At 52.8% G+C, this 22,348-nt stretch overlaps 1 protein-coding gene and 2 long non-coding RNA genes across 7 annotated transcripts; 1 reads left to right on the forward strand and 2 right to left on the reverse strand.

Moving 5' to 3' along the window:
- Window positions 1-5,323: 5,323 nt before the first annotated feature.
- LOC140683764 (uncharacterized) lies at window positions 5,324-15,124 on the reverse strand. 4 transcript variants are annotated; one of them, XR_012055189.1, is made up of 4 exons: window positions 14,863-15,124; window positions 14,262-14,424; window positions 8,408-8,561; window positions 5,324-6,838 (listed from the first exon to the last, which is right to left on the reverse strand). It is a non-coding gene; the product is annotated as an uncharacterized lncRNA (long non-coding RNA). The 4 variants fall into 4 exon arrangements; XR_012055188.1 differs by having other exon boundaries at window positions 14,247-14,424; XR_012055190.1 differs by lacking the exons at window positions 14,262-14,424; window positions 14,863-15,124 and adding an exon at window positions 9,687-11,566.
- A 1,490-nt stretch (window positions 15,125-16,614) lies between these two features.
- LOC140683765 (uncharacterized) lies at window positions 16,615-17,540 on the forward strand. Its single transcript, XR_012055191.1, has 2 exons — window positions 16,615-17,022; window positions 17,362-17,540. It is a non-coding gene; the product is annotated as an uncharacterized lncRNA (long non-coding RNA).
- Window positions 17,541-20,679, reverse strand: FOXA2 (forkhead box A2). Of its 2 annotated transcripts, XM_072927336.1 has the most exons (3): window positions 20,616-20,679; window positions 19,863-19,932; window positions 17,541-19,378 (listed from the first exon to the last, which is right to left on the reverse strand). In XM_072927336.1, exons 2-3 carry the CDS (start codon window positions 19,929-19,931, stop codon window positions 18,131-18,133), a joined length of 1,317 nt encoding a protein of 438 aa, XP_072783437.1. In that variant the 5' UTR covers window position 19,932; window positions 20,616-20,679; the 3' UTR covers window positions 17,541-18,130. The 2 variants fall into 2 exon arrangements, with proteins under 2 accessions (XP_072783437.1, XP_004175168.5); XM_004175120.5 differs by lacking the exon at window positions 20,616-20,679 and having other exon boundaries at window positions 19,863-20,417.
- Between the last annotated feature and the right edge of the window lie 1,669 nt (window positions 20,680-22,348).

Here is a 22,348-nt window from a genome sequence, read left to right on the forward strand (position 1 = left end):
CCAGTGCATGTGGAAATCCCAAGTCCCAAATTTAAGGAGGAATTAAACAATTCCTCAGTTTTTTGGCCACCCTGTTGCTGCCTCTGGAAGCTGGATAGGAAAACTCTGTGGGTCCAGGGATTGACACTGCTCCCTCTGGAATGCCTGGGAGAGAACCCTTGGAAAATTATCCAGGGGTTGCAGCCTCTAGGAAGAGTTTTGAGGCCACTTTTACCCAGGCAGTTCTGCCCCGGATCCCTCCTGATCCTGGCACACCCCAAAACCACAAAGGAATGTGGGGCTGGCTCCCAATTTTTCAGATCCAAGAGGAAACTCCCTTCAATGTCCAGGATTTGCCCGGGTGACTCATGAAGATAAAGCTCCCAAGGTCACTGAAGGAGCCAGGAAACCTGAAATTCTCCCCCACCGGCTCCCTGCTCAACTGAGATGTGCCTGGATAAGTTTCAAGCAATCCTTGGAGCTGCAGTATCCCCCCAGGAACCTCAGGCTGGAATATCCTGGGTTCAAGGATCAGGCCCTGAATTGGGAGCAAATCCGAAGCAGATTTCCTAAAGTCCAGTGAAACATTGGAGCTCCAAGACCATGCAGAGCTTTGATCCCCTCACCTGCCAGAACACCCAGGGAGGCTCCACTCTTTTGCAACTCCGACCAAAAATTCCACTTAAACCACTCCAGAGCCAGAGAGGCAGGATTCCAGACCTTGGAGAACATGGATCCACCCCCAGACCAGACGTCCAAGGGCTCTCCAGGCCTAGGAAATGCCTCCGTACTCACGTCATGGCTAGAATGCTCTGGGAGCCGAAGCTCCTGCACCTCCAGCTCTGATCCCTCAGGATTACTGGCTCCTTGAAACCTTGGACAAGCAGCCAGGGAAATACAGGGGTTGGGGAGCAGAGCCCAAATTCCAAAGCCCACTGCTACTCCTTCCCACCTCAAAGCAAGACCCCAGCTCCCTCGGGATTCCAGCTGGGAAAGGAGGCCAGATCCCTTTGGAGGTTGGGGCTCTCTGGGATTGGCTGCCAGGAAGGTGGGAAGCAGGATTTCGCCTCCTTTCTGCCAATTTCCAGCACTGTGGAGGTGGGAAGAGGCCTCAGGAGGTGGGAAGGAGCCTCTGGATTTATCCCCAAAGCCTCCAGCGAATGGGGCGTGAAGCCCTTGCTTCACTCAGTCCTTATGGAATTATGGGAATATTCCACCTGGAAAAGACCTTGGAGATCATCAAATCCAATCTTTGTCCACTTCCCACTTTATCTGAGCACTGAGTGACAGTTCCAGCTGTTCCTTGGACACTTTGAGAGATGGGGACTCCACCAGTGTCCCACTCCAAGCCTTTCCATTAAAAAAATTCTGCTATCCAACTGAATTTCCCCTGAGGCCATTCCCTCTTATGTTATCATTTGTTTGCTGATGAAATATCCCAATTTCCACCTGGCTGCACCCTCCTTCCAAGTAAAGGGTTCAGCTTTCCAATTCTAATTCCCAGAGGGAAGATTTTTCTTTGCTTTCCAAAGGCTCTAGCTGGGAGCTGGATGTGTCCCTGCCCTGGGGGATATCAATGAATTCAACACACTGAACCTGAAGCTGGAGTGTGCCAGAAGCAGGAACAGGGCTGCCTGGGATCATGGATAAATGAGCATGGGATCAGCTTCCTGGGAGGAAAACTCCAGGGTGCTAAAAGACTCTTTGATCCAGCAGGGAGAAGATAAATGGGATAAATGGGATAAATAAACAGGACCTGCTGGAAGCACATCCACACTGGGAACACAAGTGATTAATTATGGCCTTTTCCAGCCACAAAACTCCAATCCTGGTCCTTAAAAAACTCCGGAGGCTCCGAGGGAAAAGCACATTTTAACACCGGCCTCGGAAACTGCTCTCAGAGTGAACAATCCAAACTCATTCCCGAATCCTTGTTTAAATATTTTCCCTGCTCCTTCCCCTCCACAGCCTGTTTGCGGTGTGCATCCCACACCGGAGCCAGGGAGGAAGCGTTCCTGGAAAAATCACAAAGCCACTTTCAGCCGCAGAAATCCCCATCCCGAATCCAAACAGGGAAGCCTCTGTCCCTTGCCAGCCTAGGCTGGGTTTCCGCCCGGAATTAGGCAGGGAAAGGGAAGGGGCCGCTTTTCCAGCTGCGGGGTGGAAATTCTGCTTTTTCCGAGGGGCTCTCTCCAAGTTCTGCACTGACGGGACAGTCAGGACTCCCTGGATGGATGACCACGGAAGGGAATGCTCCAGGGAGAGGGCTGTGGGCATGCAAAATGGGTTTCCACAGAAAAGCCTGGTCACTCCTATAACAGCTCCGTCTGGGACGGCTGGAAAAGCTCATTCCTGGAGCTAGAATCAGACAGATACAGGGTTATTCCAGGCCAGTTATTCCAGGGAAGAGGGGTAAGGATCTTCAACATGTCCCTTGGATCACATCCAGCCTGCTGGGAATGTCCTGGGAAGCCCCCTCAGGATAACCCCTCAGCAGCAGGGGATCAATTAGCCCCTTCCTGGTGACATTCGGGGTGACCCGGAGCCACTCCGATGTTAATGGGATAATGAGTCTTCTGTGGGGAAATATGGAATTCCAGGTGATTCTCCAGAGGGCTGGGATAGCCAGGATGTGGCTGCACATCCCATCCTGCACATTCCAGGCATCTCCATTCCATTAATGTGATGGAAAAACACCCTTGTCCCATGGAGGAGAGGCTAGAAGGAGCCACTGGCAGCTCCAGGATTATTTTCCATTATTAGTCGGGAGCTGGACATTCCCAAGGTTCTCCGTACAACTGGGAGGGAGCAGAGGCTGAGTGGCACAGAACCTGATTTTTTCCCAAATAAAGCTCCTGCCTGCTCTCATCCTAGAAACTTTGGTGGCAGCTGTCCCTGCATCCCACAGATCCAGAGCTTGTTCCCACTTTCCTTGTGTCTCCTCACCATCATCCCACTGGATCCCACAAGGACAGGCTGGACTCGCTCCCAGGAAACCAAGGAAGTCATGGATCATCCTGATGTGTAGCACCTTCCAGATGGGATATCCAGAGGCTCAGAGGATGCGGAGCTGGTGCAACCTGGAGGTGATGCTTGGGACCAAGGTCTGGATGTGACCAAGGCATGGATGTGACCAAAGCATGGATGTGGTTGGATTATGAATGGGCCCAAGGCATGGATGTGGTTGGAGGCATGGATGTGGATGGAGATATGGATGTGACCAAGGCATGGATGTGGTTGGAGATATAGATGTGACCAAGGCATGGATGTGGTTGGAGAGATGGATGTGACCAAGACATGGATATGGTTGGAGTCATGGAAAGCAGGTCCATCCAGGGTGTTTAAGCACAAGGAGACTCCAAGATTTTGTTCAAAAACTAAGGGAACAGCTCAGAGCCCCTCCGTTGTGGACAGCTGGGAGCTGGGGACTCCGGCTTTGCTCCCTTCCCGCAGGATCAACCGGCTCCCTTCTCCTGCTGGGCAAACACGGCCGGATGAGATAAGGGCTGTGTGCACAGCTCTCCACCAGCAATTCTGAGCCCGACCTCCCTTCCCGACATCCACCTGCTCTCGGCTCCCTCCCTGTGTCTCGGCTGCACTGCTCAGCCCCTTCACCCTTCCTGTTCCCACTGGGAATATTCCATGCTGCTCCTGCTTCCACATTGTGCTGGGGAGATGGTGCTGGGCATGCAGCATCAAATAGTGGGATACCACCCCCAACCAAAACTTTGGGAAGATGAGCTGGAAGTAGTCAGGATTTTGGAGTTGAGATGATGGGATGAAACCCACCAATGTGCGACCAGGTTTAACATTAATACCGGGATTCCTGGGAGATTAATCCCAGAGATAAGTGGGGCAACCATGAGACTGGAGGGCCCCGTGGCTCAAACAAAGGGATCTGGGAGCGGGAGCAGGGAAAGACAGATGGGTTGTTAAACATTGCCAGCATACCTGGCTGGAGCTATTCCCAGGTCACCGGAAACAGCAGCCAGGATTTGGGGTGGTGCATCCAACCAATTCCAGCCAGCTTCTACCCTCTTCCTTATCTCTGGCTCACACAGTAGTGATCTAGGGATTCCAAAGGCGCTCCAGGACACGGAAAATATTCCTGGCTGTCTCAAGGTGTCCAAACCCACCCTACCCAGGGGGGCTGCCATGCCAGGGGCTCCCAGTTTTCCTAGCAGAAAGAATTTGGGAGAGCAGCAGTGTTTCCGCATGGGTTTCCCCTTCCAGATATTTTCCACAGGGTCTGCAGAGTGCCCAGTTGGGTAATTTGGAATTTGCTCCAGCCTCTAAATCAGGGGGTTTTTACTCTCCCCAGGTGCTGCCCCTCTAGCCATGGGATCCATCCAGCCTGCAGGATCAATTCTCCCTAAAAACCGGGAAAACCGTGGAATTAAAATTGGCTCAGCCAACAACATCCCCAAGCAACCTCTCCCCTGTTTTCCTATCAGGTGACAGATGTGCCTGGGGAGAAAATCAGGATAGATCCCATCAACTTCTCCACCTCCCTATCAGCTTCTCTGCTCTACATCAAATCCCTTCCTTGCTCTCCGTCAGCTCCTTTCCCTGCTCCTCCATCAAATCCCTTCCCGGCGTCTCCCAGAGGAGAGAAGCCACTAAAGAATGTGATGTCAGGGCCACTCAGGTGCTCCCCTCCATCCATTATCCCACTCCAAAGGTCTCACCTATCTAAGAGCCCCATCCATCCCCATTTTCAGGCAGCCAGGGCAGCCCCTCCCCTCCCAGCCCTTGGAGCCCTCTGCTTTCCATCAGATTTTCCAAGACAATGGGTGTCTGGAAGCTCCTTAACTCCTCGGGAAGGGGGGTTTGTGGACACAGCCCCTGTGCTGTGCTGGGGCATGGCTCCCAGGAAAATCTTGCTCCTGGGACACCCCTTCCTTCCCAGAAAAATGGGATCATCTCACCCCAGGCTTTTACCTGCACTTTTGAGGGCGTTTTCCCAGTGTTTTCCCCTGAATTGGACACTCCTAAAATCTCAGGGTTATCCAGGGGGGTAATTAATGGGATGTATGATTCTGCTTGACATCCCAAACTGTAACTTGGGATTAGGAATATGAAATCCTCTGCTGGGGCAGCAGGTGGAATTCTGGAATCTTGGTATGAGGCCAGGAGTGGGAGATACCTTGTGGGAATCATCTCTTCTAGGTTGGACCTTCCTGGGCTAAAACTAATCCCATCACCTCTTGTGTCTGGCAGTTCCCCACAGGAATTGCCTCTGCACCCCCTGTGCCTCAGGCTGGATCCAGGGAGCCCCAGTTGTCCAAGAAATTTGAGATACCAGGAATTCCATGCAAGCTGTCCAAAAATTCCAAGGAAACTATTTATTATATTTGTAAATATTTTTATTAATATTAGTGTTGATAGTCCACTGATATTTTTGTTATTTTTATTATTATTCCCACCATTCCCAAAATTATTTTGGGGTTGGAGATGAACATTCTCAGCACAAAGAAAACATGGATTTGGGCTGGATTTTATCCCACCTCAGGTGGGATTTGGCTCCCAAAACAACCATGGATTTTGGAAGTGCAAAGAGGGGATGAGAGGCCCCAGGTCTGTTAAGCTGAACCTGGAAAACTTCGGGATGGTTCTGGAATGGTGCTGAAATTATCCCTCATTCCAAAGCCTTATCTCATGGCAGAGAACCAGTGCAGGCACCACTGCCAGGAGCACTTTATTCCCTTGGAAAGGAAGACAGCAGAATTCCAGTGCCAAAGCCATTGTTCCTGGAACAGGAATGAGTCCTGCCAGGTTACAGAGCTCCCATTGTTATTCCAGAGCTCAGGATCACCCAGCTTTGAAGTAGCTGAGGTGGGAACGCTCCTTCCTCTCTGCTTTGCTGCTTTTATTCCCTGATTTTTTCCCCCAGTTCCATGATTTAACTTTGATGGCAATTGGAAAAAGAGGAGCTTTAGGGTCACTTCCGACGTGAATCATTCCATGACTCAGGCTGGAATCAGTGCGGTGGGAAGCTGGGAGAACCCCCGCAGGACCAGGAATGTTCTCTCTGGCTCTGGGGTTCGGATGTTGGGATGAGCTGGACACAGGTGGGAAGAACCAAATGCCAATGGGTTCCAGAAGATCTGAGTGCTATTGGATCCAGAGCAGCGGGATCAGAAGGCTGGGAATCTCCACAGGACGTGGGAATGTTGGATCATCTCCAGGTGCTTCCTACATTATCCCACCCCTTGAGACCGTGCATCCTGCAGGAAGGAGCCGCTCCCTCCAGCAGCTCCTTCTCCTGGCTTTGTATCCAATTTAACCGCTGGATTTGAAATGCCAGTGGAGTTAAGAGGAGCTGATTAAAAAGCGGGAGCCTCATCCCAGTTTTTAAACACGGAGTTGCTCAGCCGTATTTACATTAGTGTCAACTTTAATTTAAATCCCGCATAACGATATTTGCTTCCCTAAATTTATTCCCCGGGAATGCCACACAAATTACCCAGTACCACTGGCACCTTCTCTTTGTCTCCAGCAGAGTGGCTCAGGAATGAGCTCCTGGAAGTGTCATTCCACCTCTTTAATGTCTCATTAATTAACCCATCCTGCTTTTGGGATGAGGCTGGAGCTGGTGGAGCACTGAAAAGGAATTCCAGCTGGATCTGCCTTCAAAATGGGAAGAGGGATAGGCTTGGTGAGCCTCATCCCTTCCAACTTGGGATATTCCATAGTAATCCATAGGCTGGAGGAGCCCAGCCCTCTTCCTGAGGGATTTTGGGATGCAGTATTAGAGTATCAGGGAATATCCAAGTGATCTGGGATTTCAGAGATATGTGGGATGAGCTGTGGGCAGCCCAGGAACAGCAGGAGCCTCTTGCCTTCCAATCCGACCACCCTGCAGGAAAATATGGGAGAAGCAGGAAAAAAACACAAAAAATCCCAGTGATTCCATGGATTTCTGGGACAGCAACAGAGCTCTGGGATTGCTGAATCCACAACCTTTTCTTGATTCAGTCCTAAAATACTTTCAGGATTCTTTCCAACAGCCCTGGGGCTATTCCCAGCTCCCAGAACCAAGAGGACAAAAAGTGGGAATGGCAAAGGATGGATCATCCCTGCTAGCCTTGCTCCCAATCCATTTAGAATTCCAGCATTTCCCTGCCCTCAGCAAGATGAGAGATGGCCTGGACTAGAAGAGGGAGAAATTTCCCTGTATTTTCAGGGAACGAAGGCCTGCGTGCAGTGGTAGCCAGCAAGGATATTCGCAGTGTTTCTCATCTGGCTCCCAGATAGATCTCCCAGGAAGGACGATGCATATTTAGGATTTTCCCATTCCAGGCTCATTGTGCCCTAAATAAATATGGAATTCTGAATTTGGCAGCTCTGCATCTCCATCCCAGGCTGGAAATATCCCTTGGAATGTGGCATTCCTGCAGCTTGCTTGGAATGAGGACAGAACTCCTTGCCCAAAAGGGCTTCCTTGCCCTACGAGGTTTTCCTTTATCCAAGAGGATTTTCCCTTTATCCAAGAGGTTTTTCTTGCCCAAAAGTGCTTCCTTTCCCTAAAACGTTTCCTTGCCCCAAGAGGTTTCCAAGAGTGTTTTTCTTGGTTTTTCCAAGAGTGTTTTCCCCTTATCCAAGAGCGTTTTCTTTTCACTTGCTCCAAGAGTTTTACTTGCCCCCAAAGGGTTTCCCTGCCCCTAAAACCTTTTCTTGTCCCAAAAGGGTTTCCTGGCCATTCCCAACGACACCAACTGAAGGGTGTGGAAATGCCAGCAGAGGTAGCTTTTGCTGGATCAATGGAATCAGGGAAGGGCTGTGCTTTTACCTGGCTGGAGGAAGGGGCTCCACAACAAAAGGGATTCAGGATCCATGGAAAAGCCATGGGCCAGAGCCCGGATCTTGGCTCGGGAATGCCAGTGGAGGCAGCTTTTCCTGGATCAGCAGGATAAGGGAATCAGGGAATCAGGGAAGGGCTGCAGCTGTGCCCTTATCTGGCCGGAGGCCGGGGCTCCACAACAAAAGGGATTGGGTAGCCGGGTGATCCATGGAAAATCCATGGGCCCGGCATTGTGGACGCCCTTCTGCTGAGCAAATAGTTCAAACTGTTCATTCCCATCTCCCATTCTCTCCCTGGAACATTGTTTGTGTCCTTGCATTTCATTCCGCAGGAAGATTGCTCCCTGGGCCTGTGAGCAAACAGTCCGGAAAAGAGCCAACTATCCTGGCTTTTCCCTGGAGAACTGGCATTTTTATTCCAGCTCCAAGCTGTCAAAGAGCTGGAGAGTTTATGTCCGGATCCTGAATTAATTGCTTTAAGCTGGAGCAGCCTCCAAATGGCCAGGAGATGTTTATTAATAACGGTTCTCCCAGTTTTTCCGGATTTTTTTTTTTTTTGTTCCGAGCTGTACTCTCCCATCCTATGCCCTCCATGAAGTGCCTGGCCCAAGGAAAAGCCACTTACAGGGAATTAAGGAATGGGTCCAGAGGTTTTGGTGGCAGGGGAGCTCTGGTAAGACTTCGGGCACACCAGGAAGGAGACGGAGATGGATCAGTGGGAGAAGGAGCGGGATCATGTTTAATCCAAATATCCTTGGTAATTAATGAGGAAATTAATGCTGGAAAAAATTCCAGGTAGGAATTAAATGGATTTGCGTTAGACATAAAATGTTTGAAAGCTTTAAAATCCTGCTTTAAGGAATGAAGGAATAAAGCAATTCCAATGCCACTGGAAAAGCAGGAGCCGGGAGCGCCTTTGTGTAAATTTTCCACTTGACTTTTCATTATCTACCTGCCCCAAATTCATCTGTATGGATGGGATCAACATGGAATGGGAGAGATAAAAGCCAGAATAAATGTGCTTTGCATATCCCGCCGATAAAACCCCCTCCCCTTTCCCCGGAGCCGCTTTTCCAGGCAGCTGCATTTTCGGGAATAAATCATTTTGCCGAGGAGAGGGAAACAGAGTGGGGCTGCTCAAGTGTTTGCTTGGAATATTGATCCTGTCAAAGGAACTGCAGTTAATGAGTAACCGGGAAAAATATGCTGGATCTGCCTGAGCTCCCTGCCAGAGTATGGATATGGCTCCTGGCCCCCTTTGGATCTGGGAGCAGAGCCTGGGACAGGGGCCTGTGTCCCACAGTGCACATTTGGAGACCCCAAATTCTAGAGTGTTTGGATTCTCAAGACTTTCTTTATCCCAAATCCTGCCATATCCCAAATCTTGCTGAATCCCACACTATGCTGAATCTCAAACCTGCAGTATCCAAAATCCTGCCTTATCTCAAACCCTGCCACATCCCAATCCCTGCCATATCCCAAACCTCACTCTATCCCAAATCCTGCTGCTTCTCAAATCTGCTGTATCCCAAACCCTATGACACCCTAAACTCTGCTACATCCTAAATCCTACCCCATTCCAAATGTTGGTGCATTCCAAACCTTTCCCAAACCCCACTGATTCACAAACCTTTCCTTATTCTATCCCCCTTGCTCATTCCTGCATATGATCCCATGGGATCAGCCTCTTGCACATCCAGGTGGTTATCCCTCTCCTCATCCCAGCAGGAGCTATTCTTGGTCCCAAATATCCCAAATTTCAGCTGGATGAAGAATATTCCTGCCTTAAAACCAGCTGAAATTCCCACCTTATCCATGGGATTATCCAGAGCTTGGAGCAAGCTTCCTGTCCTGTCCAGTTCTCCCTTCTCCCACATCTCCTCCTTTTCCATGAATCCCAGCACCTTGGAGAGCTGGATAATGCTCCTTTCTTCTTCTTCCCTTTGCGAGGAGAACTCCTGGTGGGATTTATTTTCCCGTTAGGAACAGAATAGGGAAAAGGTTAAGAGGCACTTCAGGAGATCCACCCCATTCCGGGGCTTTTATTCCTGCGTAAAGCCCGATCCCATTTGAGCAGCTCCCATCATCCCAAGTGATGAATTCCCTCTCCTCCTCCTCCTGCTCCTCGTTTTCCTTCTTCTCACATCCTTGTGCCGGGAAAAGCAGCCCTGCTCCAGCACCTGCTTCCTGCTGGATTTATTCCTTGGAGGATCTTTCCTCATAGGAATTTCTCCTGGTCACACAGTGTTTTTTTGCCTTTCCTTATGGAAAAGGCCTTTTCCAGTCTTTTTCCTTTTCCCCCTAAAAATCTCCACTGGGAATTTATGGGGAAAAGGGTGTGGAAGCAGAGGAAACAAAGGGAAAAGCAGGGATGAAACAGTGACTTCCCAAACTGGAGATTTCCTCTGGATGCTTCCAAAAAAATGACTCTGCCGTCAGCTCAACATCTGCAGGGATTTTATGGGTTTGGGAATGATGGCTCCGATCGGACCCAAGGGGACAGAGACTCCTGGAAAAGCCCCTTTGGAAGCAATTCCCACCTTCTGTCTCCTTTTTCCACCCAGAGCTGCTGGATTTGTTCCCCCCCATTCCCAGGAATGATTCCAAAATGGATTTGTGCATCCAAACTTCAATCCCTTCCCTGTTTTCCTTCCACTGTGGATCCCGGAGCTCCAAGGTGGGGCATTTCAGGAAAGCCTTGGAAGGGGTTTAATACCCGCTCACTTTTATGGGATTTTCCTGCTGGAATTTTTCCTCCTAACCAAAGCCTTTCCTGTGCTCAACTTCAGGAAACCCCCCCATGCATCCCTGAAATTTCTGGGAAACTCAGCATTCCCGAGGTGCTGTTGTGATTTTACTGCTGTTTCCATGAGGGCCAGCAGGATCCATATCCCAGCCAGGATCCATATCCAGGCCATGTCTCCATTCCTGTCGGGAATTACTGGAGCGTGACCCAGGTATCGCTGCCGAGGACAGACACAAAGAGGCAATCGGAGATGGGAATCTTGGCCTTTAAGAAGGATGAGGACATGGATGAATCCCGATTTACCCCAACTCCCGCTGCCACGGACTCCATATCCATTAGCTGAATAAATAAAGGAGAGGGTAGGGAGAGTGGGAGCAGGGAGCACAGAGCAGGGATAAGCAAAGCATTCCAAGGGCTCCCAAATCTCTCAGTATTGCTGCCTCGGGAAGCGGGGCAAGAATCACATCCCCACCTTTCCATTCCATCTGTTTTCCAACAGAGATAAGAGCATTCATTGTAATGCTGGTGGGAGGAAAACCCTGTGGAAAAGTGCTCCTTCCCAAGGAAAAGCTCCTTGCCCGGCCTTCCCTGGGATCCAGATGCAGAAATCAGTGGAGTGTCAGGAATTCCAGTTTGGTGGGAGCCAAAGCACAGCATCATCCCAGATGATCCCTGCCTTTCCCACATTTTCCTTGGAAAAGGGGTCTGTGGTCCAGGGGAAGCGGAGAGAGTGGAGTGGGAATGAGGTGGGATGTGAGAAGGGGAAGCTGCAGGAATGGGGTGAGAAAAGGGGAGAGTGGGGAAAGAATAAAAGAGGAAAGGGATGGGGTGAATAGGAGAAAGGGAGGGAAAGAGGGGAAAGGGGAAGCAAAAAAGAAAGAGAAAAGGTGGATGGAAAAAAGAAGGGAAAGGGAAAACTAAGGAAAGGAAATGGGAGGAAAAAAGAGAAGGGGGAAATAATTGAAAGTGAAAGAAAGGAAAAGGGGGAAGAAAGAGTAAGGAAAAAAGAATGAGGAGAGGAGAGGAGAGGAGAGGAGAGGAGAGGAGAGGAGAGGAGAGGAGAGGAGAGGAGAGGAGAGGAGAGGAGAGGAGAGGAGAGGAGAGGAGAGGAGAGGAGAGGAGAGGAGAGGAGAGGAGAGGAGAGGAGAGGAGAGGAGAGGAGAGGAGAGGAGAGGAGAGGAGAGGAGAGGAGAGGAGAGGAGAGGAGAGGAGAGGAGAGGAGAGGAGAGGAGAGGAGAGGAGAGGAGAGGAGAGGAGAGGAGAGGAGAGGAGAGGAGAGGAGAGGAGAGGAGAGGAGAGGAGAGGAGAGGAGAGGAGAGGAGAGGAGAGGAGAGGAGAGGAGAGGAGAGGAGAGGAGAGGAGAGGAGAGGAGAGGAGAGGAGAGGAGAGGAGAGGAGAGGAGAGGAGAGGAAAGGAGAGGAGAGGAGAGGAGAGGAGAGGAGAGGAAAGGAGAGGAAAGGAAAGGAAAGGAAAGGAAAGGAAAGGAAAGGAAAGGAAAGGAAAGGAAAGGAAAGGAAAGGAAAGGAAAGGAAAGGAAAGGAAAGGAAAGGAAAGGAAAGGAAAGGAAAGGAAAGGAAAGGAAAGGAAAGGAAAGGAAAGGAAAGGAAAGGAAAGGAAAGGAAAGGAAAGGAAAGGAAAGGAAAGGAAAGGAAAGGAAAGGAAAGGAAAGGAAAGGAAAGGAAAGGAAAGGAAAGGAAAGGAAAGGAAAGGAAAGGAAAGGGAAAATCCAGCTGGAGCAGTCCGCTCCCCCTGCAGCCGCCTCCACCTCATTCCCGAATTTTAAACACTTTTTCTTTCCTTTTTCCTCCCCCTAGATTCTTCCCTTCTTTTCCCTGAAATTCCACTTCTAGCTGTCCCTGCAAATAGAACAGCCCGGAGGGAGCTTCCATTCCTTCATCCATCCCTGCATCCCTTCCCGCATCCTCCATCCGTCTTTTCCCAAAGAAATCCCGGTCCCGCGCTCGGGGCAGCTTTTCCCGTTCTCCCGTTCCCTCTTCTCGGTCCTGTTCCTCTGGGATACACCCCTGCGGGGGGCAGAAAACCCCTGTCCCTCCATCTGCAGCCGATTCTGGGATTTTCCCAGTGTTACGCATCCTCTGGACGCCCTGGGACGGGAGTGCTCTTTTCAGCGTATTTCAGGGAACAATAACCAATTGCGGGGATATTTTTTCTACTTTTTCTCCTTTAAACCCCATTTTTTTTCTGTGTATATTTTTTTGCTTCCTTTAGTTTTTCTTCTTTTTTCCTTTTTGAATTTTCCTTTTGTTTTTCTCTCTTTTTTTATGCTTTCCCCCTTATTTTCCTTTTCCTTATGTCTCTTTTCCCTATTTTTCTCCTCTTTTTTTTCCCCCTTTTCTTTTCCTTTTCCTTTTGTTGTTTTTTTCTTTTCAGTTTTTGTAATATTTTGTTTTATTTTATTCCCTTTTATTGCTTTTTGTTCCCTTTTATTTATTTTAATTAATTTATTTTCTTTTATTCCAAGAAACTAAACAGCTCCCAAATCCACCTCTCCCACCTTTCCTCGGCTCCAGCAGGGTCGATATGGAAACAACATTAAAAAAAAAAAAAATTAAAAAAAAAATAATCCCCGCCAGCTCCTTTTGCTCTTCCCGCATCCAGCGGCTCCACAATCCCGGGTTTAACGTTCCCAGAAATCCGGAGCCGGCGGATTCCCCTTTACCCTTTGATATTTCCTCTCCTACTCCCGGGCACTGGGAATAAACTTCCAATATTTTTCTCCCCCTCCTTCCCTTTTCCAGCCTCTTTCCTACCTGGGTTTTGTGGGATTTTGGATTAACTGAAGCGGATTTTCCAAAAACAGTCTAGGATTAGGACAATTTCTGGGAGAACTAGTGGGAATTACCTTGAGCCTGCGAGGAATTACAGCTCGGAAAAGGAGGCTCCATCAGTTTCCCGGGAGACGGGATAAGCTTTACTTGGGTGTTTCAGTTCTTTTTAGCCCCATTAATAATTAGTCCCATCCTCAGTCCCGTGTTGTCCTGAGTTTTTTCAGTTTTTTGGGGCTTTTTTTTGTCCTTAGGATCATCCAGAAATGCGCTGGATACTGTGGGCAGGGAAGGCAGGGCCGGCTCTTCCAGCGTTACTCTGAGGGAAAGGGCTGGGGGAGAATTTGGGATCCCATCGGGGCTTCCCCGTCCTCTTTTTGCTTTGATGCCCTTGGAACCATCTCTGAATGTCATTAAGGGCCGGGATAATTAAAAGGGAAAAAGAAAAAAAAAAAAGAGAGAAAAGTCGCTTTTCCTGGAGGGAGAAGTCATGGAAAAATGAAAGAAAACTATAAATAACGGAGGGAAGAGAAGAAGTTGGAATGGGGCTGATTTGGGAGCTCAGGCCCTGCCCGGTCCCCCTCGGCATTCCCCAGCCGCGTCCCAGAAAATAACCCGAAGCCGGCATTTGACGGGAATTGACGGGAAAACGGAGCAGGGGCACAGCGATCCCGGCTGTGATTGCGGGGAGCCGGGAATGCTCGAGGAGAGAGGGAAAAGCAGCCGGGAGCGGCAGGGCAGGAGCGGGAATGCGGCGGGATGGGCGCTGCCCCCGCGGGGGGGACGGGCGGGCACGGAGCGTTAATTGGAGCTGTCAGCGCTAATTAGCGAGAGCTCATTAGCGATGTCACCTGTCGCGGTGAGGGGACACGGGCGGAGACACGGAGAAGGACATGGGGACACGACCACCCCCTCCGAGCTGTGACCCCCACCTCGTGTCCCCGAACCTGGAGAAGGGCCATTGAAATTCCCGGTTTTCCCAGTAAACACATCCGCGGGAATCTTTGGATCCCATATTTTTTGGCCCACGCGGATGTTGGAATGCAGGAGCCGCGGGAATGTCACCGGGAGCGGCGCTTCCTGGGACAAACCCTCTCCCGGAACGAAAGTCTAGGAGGAAAAATAGGGGGAAAGGCAGAAAATCCGCTAAAATTAAAATGGAACTCGCAAATTTCAGGGAAGCTCGGGAGTTTGGGAAGGAGAGGGAAGAGGGAGGGAGCCGGACCCTCGCGTCCCGTCCCTGTCCCATGGTCTGGGGCTAAATCGGGCAGAATCGGAGCCTCGAGGTGGTTCCCACGCCCCAAAACTCCTCCTGTGCTCCAAGACTGGGAGACGGGATCCCAAAAAACTCGCGGGCTTGGCGTATCCCTGAATCCACCCTGAATCCATCCCCCGCTGCGGCCTCCGCGGCGCTGCCCTCGGCCCCGGCGGCTTTGGGGCGAGCTGAGGGGGAGAAGGCTGAGGAAGAAGGGCTGGGAATAAAGCGGGAAGTGGGAAGGAAGGGAAAGGGCAGGAAAAGCAGGAGAAGGAGCGGCGGGTGTCCCCTACCTGCGCCCCGGCCTCCGGCCCGGCTGTGCGGGAGCTGGGAGCATCCCGGCATTTATTGGAGCTCCAACTGTGCCACTGTTGACTTTAGCACAAAGCAAAGATTTCGCCGGGCGCCCGTTTAAAAATGAATATTTTACCAAGATATCGATCAGCTTTATAAAATTCACTTCCAGCGCCGCGGCTCCGAACGGCGCGGGGGGGGCGCCAGGAAAGGGGCCGCAATATAAGATCTGTGTAAATTTGCTGAACTCTGACGTGGTGGGGAAAGTTTACCCTCCTGGAATTTGGAGCTCCGGCCACCCCCCCCACCACAACCCCCCACCCCCACCCCCCCCCGCTCCTCGTCCTTTTTTTTTTTTTTTTTTTTTTTTTTTGTTTACTGATTTTGTTTATTCACAGCTCACGGTTGCTTAACCAGGCAGGAGCAGAATGCGCTCGCTGCGAGGTTGGGATTGTGTGGAGAAAGGGGAAAATGCCAAGGGGAGGAGGGAAAGGGAAGAAATACCGCCCAGCCGGAGGATTTTTGGGTTATTTTCTCTTTTTTTGGGGGGGGTCGTTTCTGACTTCAATCGTGAGGAAGCGGAATGGAAAATGAGAAAAAAAAAAGGGCAGAAATGTGGGGAGGGAAGAGGGAGCGGAAATAGGGAGAAGAAATAAAAGTGGGGAGGAAAAAGGGAGGAAAAAGGAGCGAGATGAAAGAAAAGGGTGGGGGAGAAGGAGGAAAAATAGGGAGAAGAAATTAAATTGGGGAAGAAAGAGGGAGGGAAAAGAGGGAGAAGAAAGTCTAGAAGGGAGGAAATGAGGGACGAAAAGGGAGGTAGAAAAAAGGAGGGAGAAGAAATGAAAGTGGGGAGGAAAGAGGGAGGGAAAACAGAAGGAAAAAAGGAAGGGAAGAAAGGAAGAAATTAAGGGAAGGAGAAAAAATGGAAGTGGGGAGGAAAAGAGGGAGGAAAAAGGAGAGAGAAAAAATGGAAGTGGAGAGAAAGGAGGGAGAAGAAATCGAAGCAGGAGGGGAACGAGGGAGGAAAAAGCAGAGAGAAAAAATGAAAATGGAGAGGAAGGAGGGAGAAAAAGGAGCGAGAAGAAAGAAAAGGAAGGAAAGAAAGAAGAGACAAAAATAGAAAGAGGGAGGAAAGGTGAAGGGATAATAAAAAGGGGAGAAGAATAAAAGGAGAAAATAAGAGGGGAAGGAAGGGGGGGAAAGAGCGAGGAAAGTAAAAGGAGGAGAAGAAATAAAGGAGTATATAGACAGGGAGAGAATGAAAAAGAGGAGAGGAAGATGAAAGGGCAGAGGAAAAAATAAAAGGGGAAAAGGTAAAACGGAAGAAAAATCCAAGGGGCGAGAAAAAAAAAAACAGGGGAAAAGGGGAAAAAAACAAAAGGGGGAGAAAAAAAAAAACAAAAAGGGGAGAAGAAATAAAGGGGGGAAGGAAGAGAAATGGGGGGAGAAGGAAGAAAATAGAAGGGGAAATGAAGAAAATAGAGGCGAAAGCTCCGCGGAGGGAGAGAGATGCGAGCGGACCCGAGCGGGGCCGGACCCGAGGCCGGGAGCGGGGGCGGGGGAGATGTCCTTGTCCCCAAAGCGGCGACACCCCCGCGCCCGTGCCCGCTGGCCGCGGGAGCCTTTTATGTGCTAATGCCACCCATTGCACGCCCCGCTTGCCATCGTGTGTGTCCTTGGAGAGATCCCGACACATTTCAACCCCGGTTTTGTTTTTTTTTAGGAAGATTCTTTTTTTCCCCTTCTCCTCTTTCCCCCTGCTCGCCTCCCGCCACCCCCCACCCCCGCCCCGCTCCTCCCCGCTCGTTCCCTTTCTCCCCTTTTCTCTCGCCGCGGACAATGCGGAATTTTAAGAAGGATTTGGATGTTAGTTGGGAAAGCAACATCGCGGCGTGGCCGGCGCCGCGTGGGAAAAACAACAAGTGGTTGGAAAGAGGGGGAAAAAGGGAATGGAAGGAGAGGATGCGGGAGGTGTTGAAAATAAAAAGCTCTGCCCCTTCTCCACCGCCCGCGGAAAAACTGGGATGCTGTCCCGGCAAAGGCAGGGATGCGCTGCCCCTGCGAGTCCTAAATCCCTCCCGGTTAACGCAGCCGGGATGATTTTTCCAGGATCGCAGGGCTTTGGGAGAGAGGTCCCGGATTCCCACCTTGAGCGGGAGGTGCGGATTTTCCCTGGCCGCGGTGTCGGGATGGGATGGGTGGGAATCGTGGGATCCTGGCAGGGATCCCGCGGGCATGGAGGTGTCCCGGCGGGGATAGCGGGATCCTGGAAGGAATAGTGTGATCCTGCGGGGATGGGGGGATCCTGGAAGGGATGGAGGGGTTCCGGAAGGGATGAAAGGATGGCGGCAGAGACATCGGAGATTCCAGCGGGGGCTGGAGGGATTCCGGCGGGGGGATTGGAGGGATCCCAGCCGGGTATGAAGCGATCCCAGCCGGGTTTGGAGCGGCAGCAGTCGGGGCCGGCTCGCTCGCGGAGATCCCGGGTATGCCGGCAGGGACAGCGGCGATGCCAGCCGGGAACAGCGGGGACCCCGTCGGGCGGCGGCGGCGGAACAGAGATTCAGGGGGAAAAGCACCGCCAATACGACTTTAATGGAGTTCTGCGGCAGCTGCGGCCGCTCGCTACCAGAATACACAGTTCGAAGACATAAATAAAGCATACAGAAACGATAAATTAATCAGATCCAAGTAGTTTACTCTCCCGGGAACATAAAACATTTGCTTCAATTACAACAATCTATCCTGCCTTTTCTTAAATTTTTTTTTAGTATTTTTTCTTTTTTTTTTCTTTCCCCCGTTCCCCTCCCCTTTTTTTTCCCTTTTTTTTTTTTTTTTTTTTTTACAACATTTCAAGACTTTTGGTTCTCAGTTTCCGAACTAGGAATATTCACAAGGAAGGAGGGTTGGTTCTGCCTCGGTTGAGGGTTTTTTGCCCCCCTCACTCGCACACAAAAAAATAGATATATTTAGACCTCGTGGCGACGACAACAACAAAAAAAAATCAAAACAAGCCCTGGAGAATCCCCCCATGCCCACCCCACCAAACCAAACCACCTCACATGGAGCCCTCCCCCAGGTGGATTTGGGAAGGGGCCACACGGCTGCAGATTCCCAACTGGATGCAAACATCTGGAGCCAAAAGGGAAAAAAAAAATAAAATATATATATATATATATATACTGGATATGTACCGTACTCAGAGTCCATTGCGAGGGGTATTGGGGGGTAGAAGGTTTTCCCCTTCTTTCAGGAGCGTTTTCCTGCTTAGGAGGAGTTCATGATGGGCCGGGAATACACGCCTTGGTAGTAGGAAGTCTCTCCGGCCAAAGGCGAGGCCTCCAGCGCGCTTTTGTTCGTTACGGGCGCCATGGCCAGGCCCGCGGGCACGGGCGAGGCGTAGCCCGAGTAGTGCATCACCTGCTCGTAGGCCTTCAGGTCCATTTTGTGCGGGTGGTGGTGCTGGTGGTGCGGGTGGTGGTGCTGCTGCTCCGAGGAGGACATCAGATTGTTGATGGAGAATGGGTGGTTGAAGGCGTAGTGGTGCTCAGGCTTGAGGTGGCCCTCGTGGGCCAGCCCGGCGTGTGGCGGGGCCAGCAGGTGCTGGCCTGGAGAGGCTGAAGGCTCACCGGGACTCAGCCCTTTGAGGTCGGCCAGGGTGCGCTTGTGGTCCTGGCACGGCGAGGAGCTGGCAGGGGACTCGGCACCGGCAGAGCCATCGGAGCCCCCCGAGGAGCTGCCCTCGCCCAGGGGCTGGCTGGGGGCTTGGCCTGGGCCTTTCTTGCTGCCGCTGCCGCCGCCACCAGTGCCATCCTTGGCCGCCAGCTGCTTCTCGCACTTGAAGCGCTTCTGGCGGCGCAGGTAGCAGCCGTTCTCGAACATGTTCCCCGAGTCCGGGTGCAGCGTCCAGAAGGAGCCCTTGCCTGGCTTGTCCGGAGAGCGCGGCACCTTGAGGAAGCAGTCGTTGAAAGACAGCGAGTGGCGGATGCTGTTCTGCCAGCGCTGCTGATTCTGGCGGTAGAAGGGGAACAGGTCCATGATCCACTGGTAGATCTCGCTGAGGGTCAGCATCTTGTTGGGGGACTGCTGGATGGCCATAGTGATGAGGGAGATGTAGGAGTAGGGCGGCTTGGCGTGCGTGTAGCTGCGCCGGTAGGTCTTGGGGTCGCGCGAGCGGTTCAGGTTGGACTGGCCATAGATGGGGCTCATGGAGTTCATGTTGGAGTAGGGCGCCAGGGCGTTCATGGAGCCCGCCTGGCCGCCCATGGGGCTCATGCTGGGGCTCAGGTGGGCGCCCATGCCCGGCATGCCAGCCGAGCCCATGGCCGGCATGGCCCCTGTGCCCGGGGACATGCCCGTCAGCGAGGGGCTCATGCCCGTGTTGGCGTAGGACATGTTCATGGAGGTGGCCGCCGCCGTCATGTTGGCCGTGCTGCTCATGGCCGACATGGTCATGTAGGTGTTCATGCTGTTCATGCCCAGACCCGCGTTCATGTTGCTCACCGAGGAGTAGCCCTGCGGGGACAAGCGACACAGGGCACGGGGATGGCGCGGGGGGGAGCCCCAGCCCAGCCAAGCTCAGCCCAGCCCAGCCCAGCCCGGACGCGCCACAGCCGCGGGGCTCCGCGGAGGGCACGGGAGGAAAGAGTTAAATCCTGGCGCGGGGCGGTGGTGGGGCAGGCGGGGGGGGGGGGGGGTTGTTTTTCTTCTTAATGAAACCCAAATATATTTTGGTATTTATATTAGAAAAATCGCGGTGGCAGCAGGAGCGGCGGAGCCGTCCCGCGAAGCGGAGTTGCAGGAAGGGAAAGGGAAAGGGACATCCCTGACCGGAGAGAGAAAAATACCTAGGGGGGTGGAAAGAAAAACGGGAAGAGTCGCCTGCACCCCCACCCGCACCTCGGGATACCCGCCCGCAGCACGGAGCCGGTGCCAAAGTTAATCGCGTCCGGGGGCCGGGACACCGGGGGGTTTTGGGGGGTTCCGGCTCCGTCCATACCTCGGGCTCCCCGTAGTAGTTGCTCCAGTCCGTGTGCTCATGGCCTTCCATTTTCACCGCTCCCAGCATACTGGAAGTGGAGTGCATGGCAGTTTAAAATTTAACAGCCACAACAAACGACGGCAGAGAGCGACCCAAAAAAAAAAAAAAAAAAAAAAAAAAAAAAGAGCAAAAAAAATTACTCCCCAACCCTCCCTCCCCTCCGCCGGAGCCTCTGGAGGAGGAGGAAGAGGAGGGAGGGAGGAAGGGGGGTATGTAGCGGCGCTGGGGCTGGGGTGGGTTTGTTCCGCCGCCGCTCCTTGGGTGGGTTTTCGCAGCGCTCCGCGGCGAAGAGGCGCCCGGAGGCGATGGAGGAGCCGGAGGAGGAGGAGGAGGAGGGAGGAGGGAGGAAGAAGAGGAGGAGGAGGAAGAGGAGGACAAGTGCTGCAGTGACGTGGGTGCCCCAGTGATATAGCACGGAGCGGCCGGGCGAGCCTCCAATCCCCAGGTCCTCGGCTGCCCATTTGAATAATCAGCTCACACCTAGGCGGGAGCGGCTCCTCCGCGGCCCCGCGCACCTCTGCGCGCCTCTGCCACCGCCTCGCGCCGGGGGACACCACTGCCACCCCATCCCGCTCCCAGGGGACACCGTTCCCAGCCCGCTCCCCGGACAGCCCCGACGGCAGCGGCGGGCCCGCAGCATTGCTGCCGGGAGCAGTCCCGCTGCGGCGGCCGGGCATCCCCCTTCAGGTCCCCGCTCCCCTCCCCGCGCACCTTCGCTCCCCGCGGCCAGCGGGCCCCGGGGCTCTGTCTCCCCGGCAGGTCGGGACACGGCTCTTCCCGGCAGGAAAATCGGGACTGAACGGAGCAGGGAGAGCAGGGAAAGGGGCGGGCAGCGCCGGCGGGGCCGCGGGGCCGGCCCTGTGCGGGTCCCGGTGCGCTCCGTCGGGGCAGCGCCGCTGCCGGAGCGCCTGGGAGCGGGGGAGAGCAGGAAAGGAGGGAAAGAGGGAAAGAAGCAGGAAGGACAGACGGGTGACCAAAATCACCCTCCCGCGGGTCTAAATCCTCCCCAACCCCCCATCGCCGTCCTGACGGCGCGGGGGAGACCCAGGACGACAGGGAGGCATGGGAGGGCTTCTCCCCATTCCCACCACCCCTTCCCAGTGCCCGCCTGGCTCCACCGGGAACATCCCCGCCGCTCCGGGGGAGTGTTCCATGAATTCCCACCTAGATCTGCCCACCGTCATAAAAAAAAAACAAAACACCACCACCACCAAAAACCCAAACCAACTGCAAACATGATTTATTTGGTTTTTTATTATTTATTTATCTATTTATTTAATTAGTTATTTCTTGAGCTTGCGCTCCCCAGAGGGGCTCCCCTGCCCCACGTCGCTGAAAGTTTTTAAACCCCCTCCCCCCCAAAACCCCTTGAGGATTTTTTTCCTTGTGCTCCCAAATCCCTCTGGATCCATGGCCAAAGGAAAACGCCCCTGCTTCCTTGTTTCCATCGCGATAGCCGCGGCGATAGTCGCAGACCACCTCCCTCCCAGCCACCCTCCACCTCTTCCAGACATTTTCTGCCGGGATTTGGGGGATTTGGGGGAACGGCTCCGAGGGAGATGCCCCGCCGAGAGGGAGGACACCCCAAAAAGAGGGAGGGGCCGCCCCGAGCGCGGTGGCGGGGCGCCCTCTGTCGCCTGCTGTGGGTGCGGGGGGGGGACGGGGAACGACACCCCGAGGTGGGGGGACACCCAGGGACACCCTGTGGGGTCAGTCCCGGGGGTCACCCCCTCACACCCCCTGCCCGCACCCCGAGACTGCCCGTCCCGGCTGGGAGGGGAGGTGCTGGTGCACCCCAAGTGCTGAATCTCCACTTCCTGCATTTCCAAGGAGCTTTCTGCTCATCCAAAGGCTCGGGGAGGGGGAAATCTGGGAGGACGGGATGAAATTTGGGATGTGGCTGCTGGGCAAGCTCAAGGATCCTGCTCTCTGCTCCTGGCTAGATCCAGAATGAGACCCCACTGGTTTTCCACCCCCTTTTCCCTCAGACCCCGAGTTCTGTTCTGATGGATTCCAGAAAGGCTGGGATGAGCCTTTCCCCGGGCAATTCCCACCCTCAGGCCTGGGCCCTGCAGATGTTGGCACAGATGTGAGCATGTCTGGCACCTCCATGTGAGGGGTGGCCGGAGGTGATACCATCCCAAGCTCAGCAGCTCCTGCCTTTCCCAATTTCCTGCTTTTTCCCCTTTACCAGGTGCTGCTTCCCTGCTTTGGCTCCACAGGACTTGGAATTTTGTCCCCACCAAAGGTGAGGATTTTCATCCAGGTGTGGACTGGGACCTGCCCTGATTCCTTGGATTTTTGATCCTTCAGGACATTCCCACCGTCCCAGACACTTAAATCCCATTTTCCCTTTGTCTGCCCCACAATTCTCCCATCCTGCTCCATCCATGGAGCACATCCTGCTGGGAATGATGATGCTCATTCCATTCCACGTGCCACAG

Source organism: Taeniopygia guttata, chromosome 3 (assembly GCF_048771995.1).
Source record: "Taeniopygia guttata chromosome 3, bTaeGut7.mat, whole genome shotgun sequence".
NCBI classification, from domain to species: Eukaryota; Metazoa; Chordata; class Aves; order Passeriformes; family Estrildidae; genus Taeniopygia; species Taeniopygia guttata.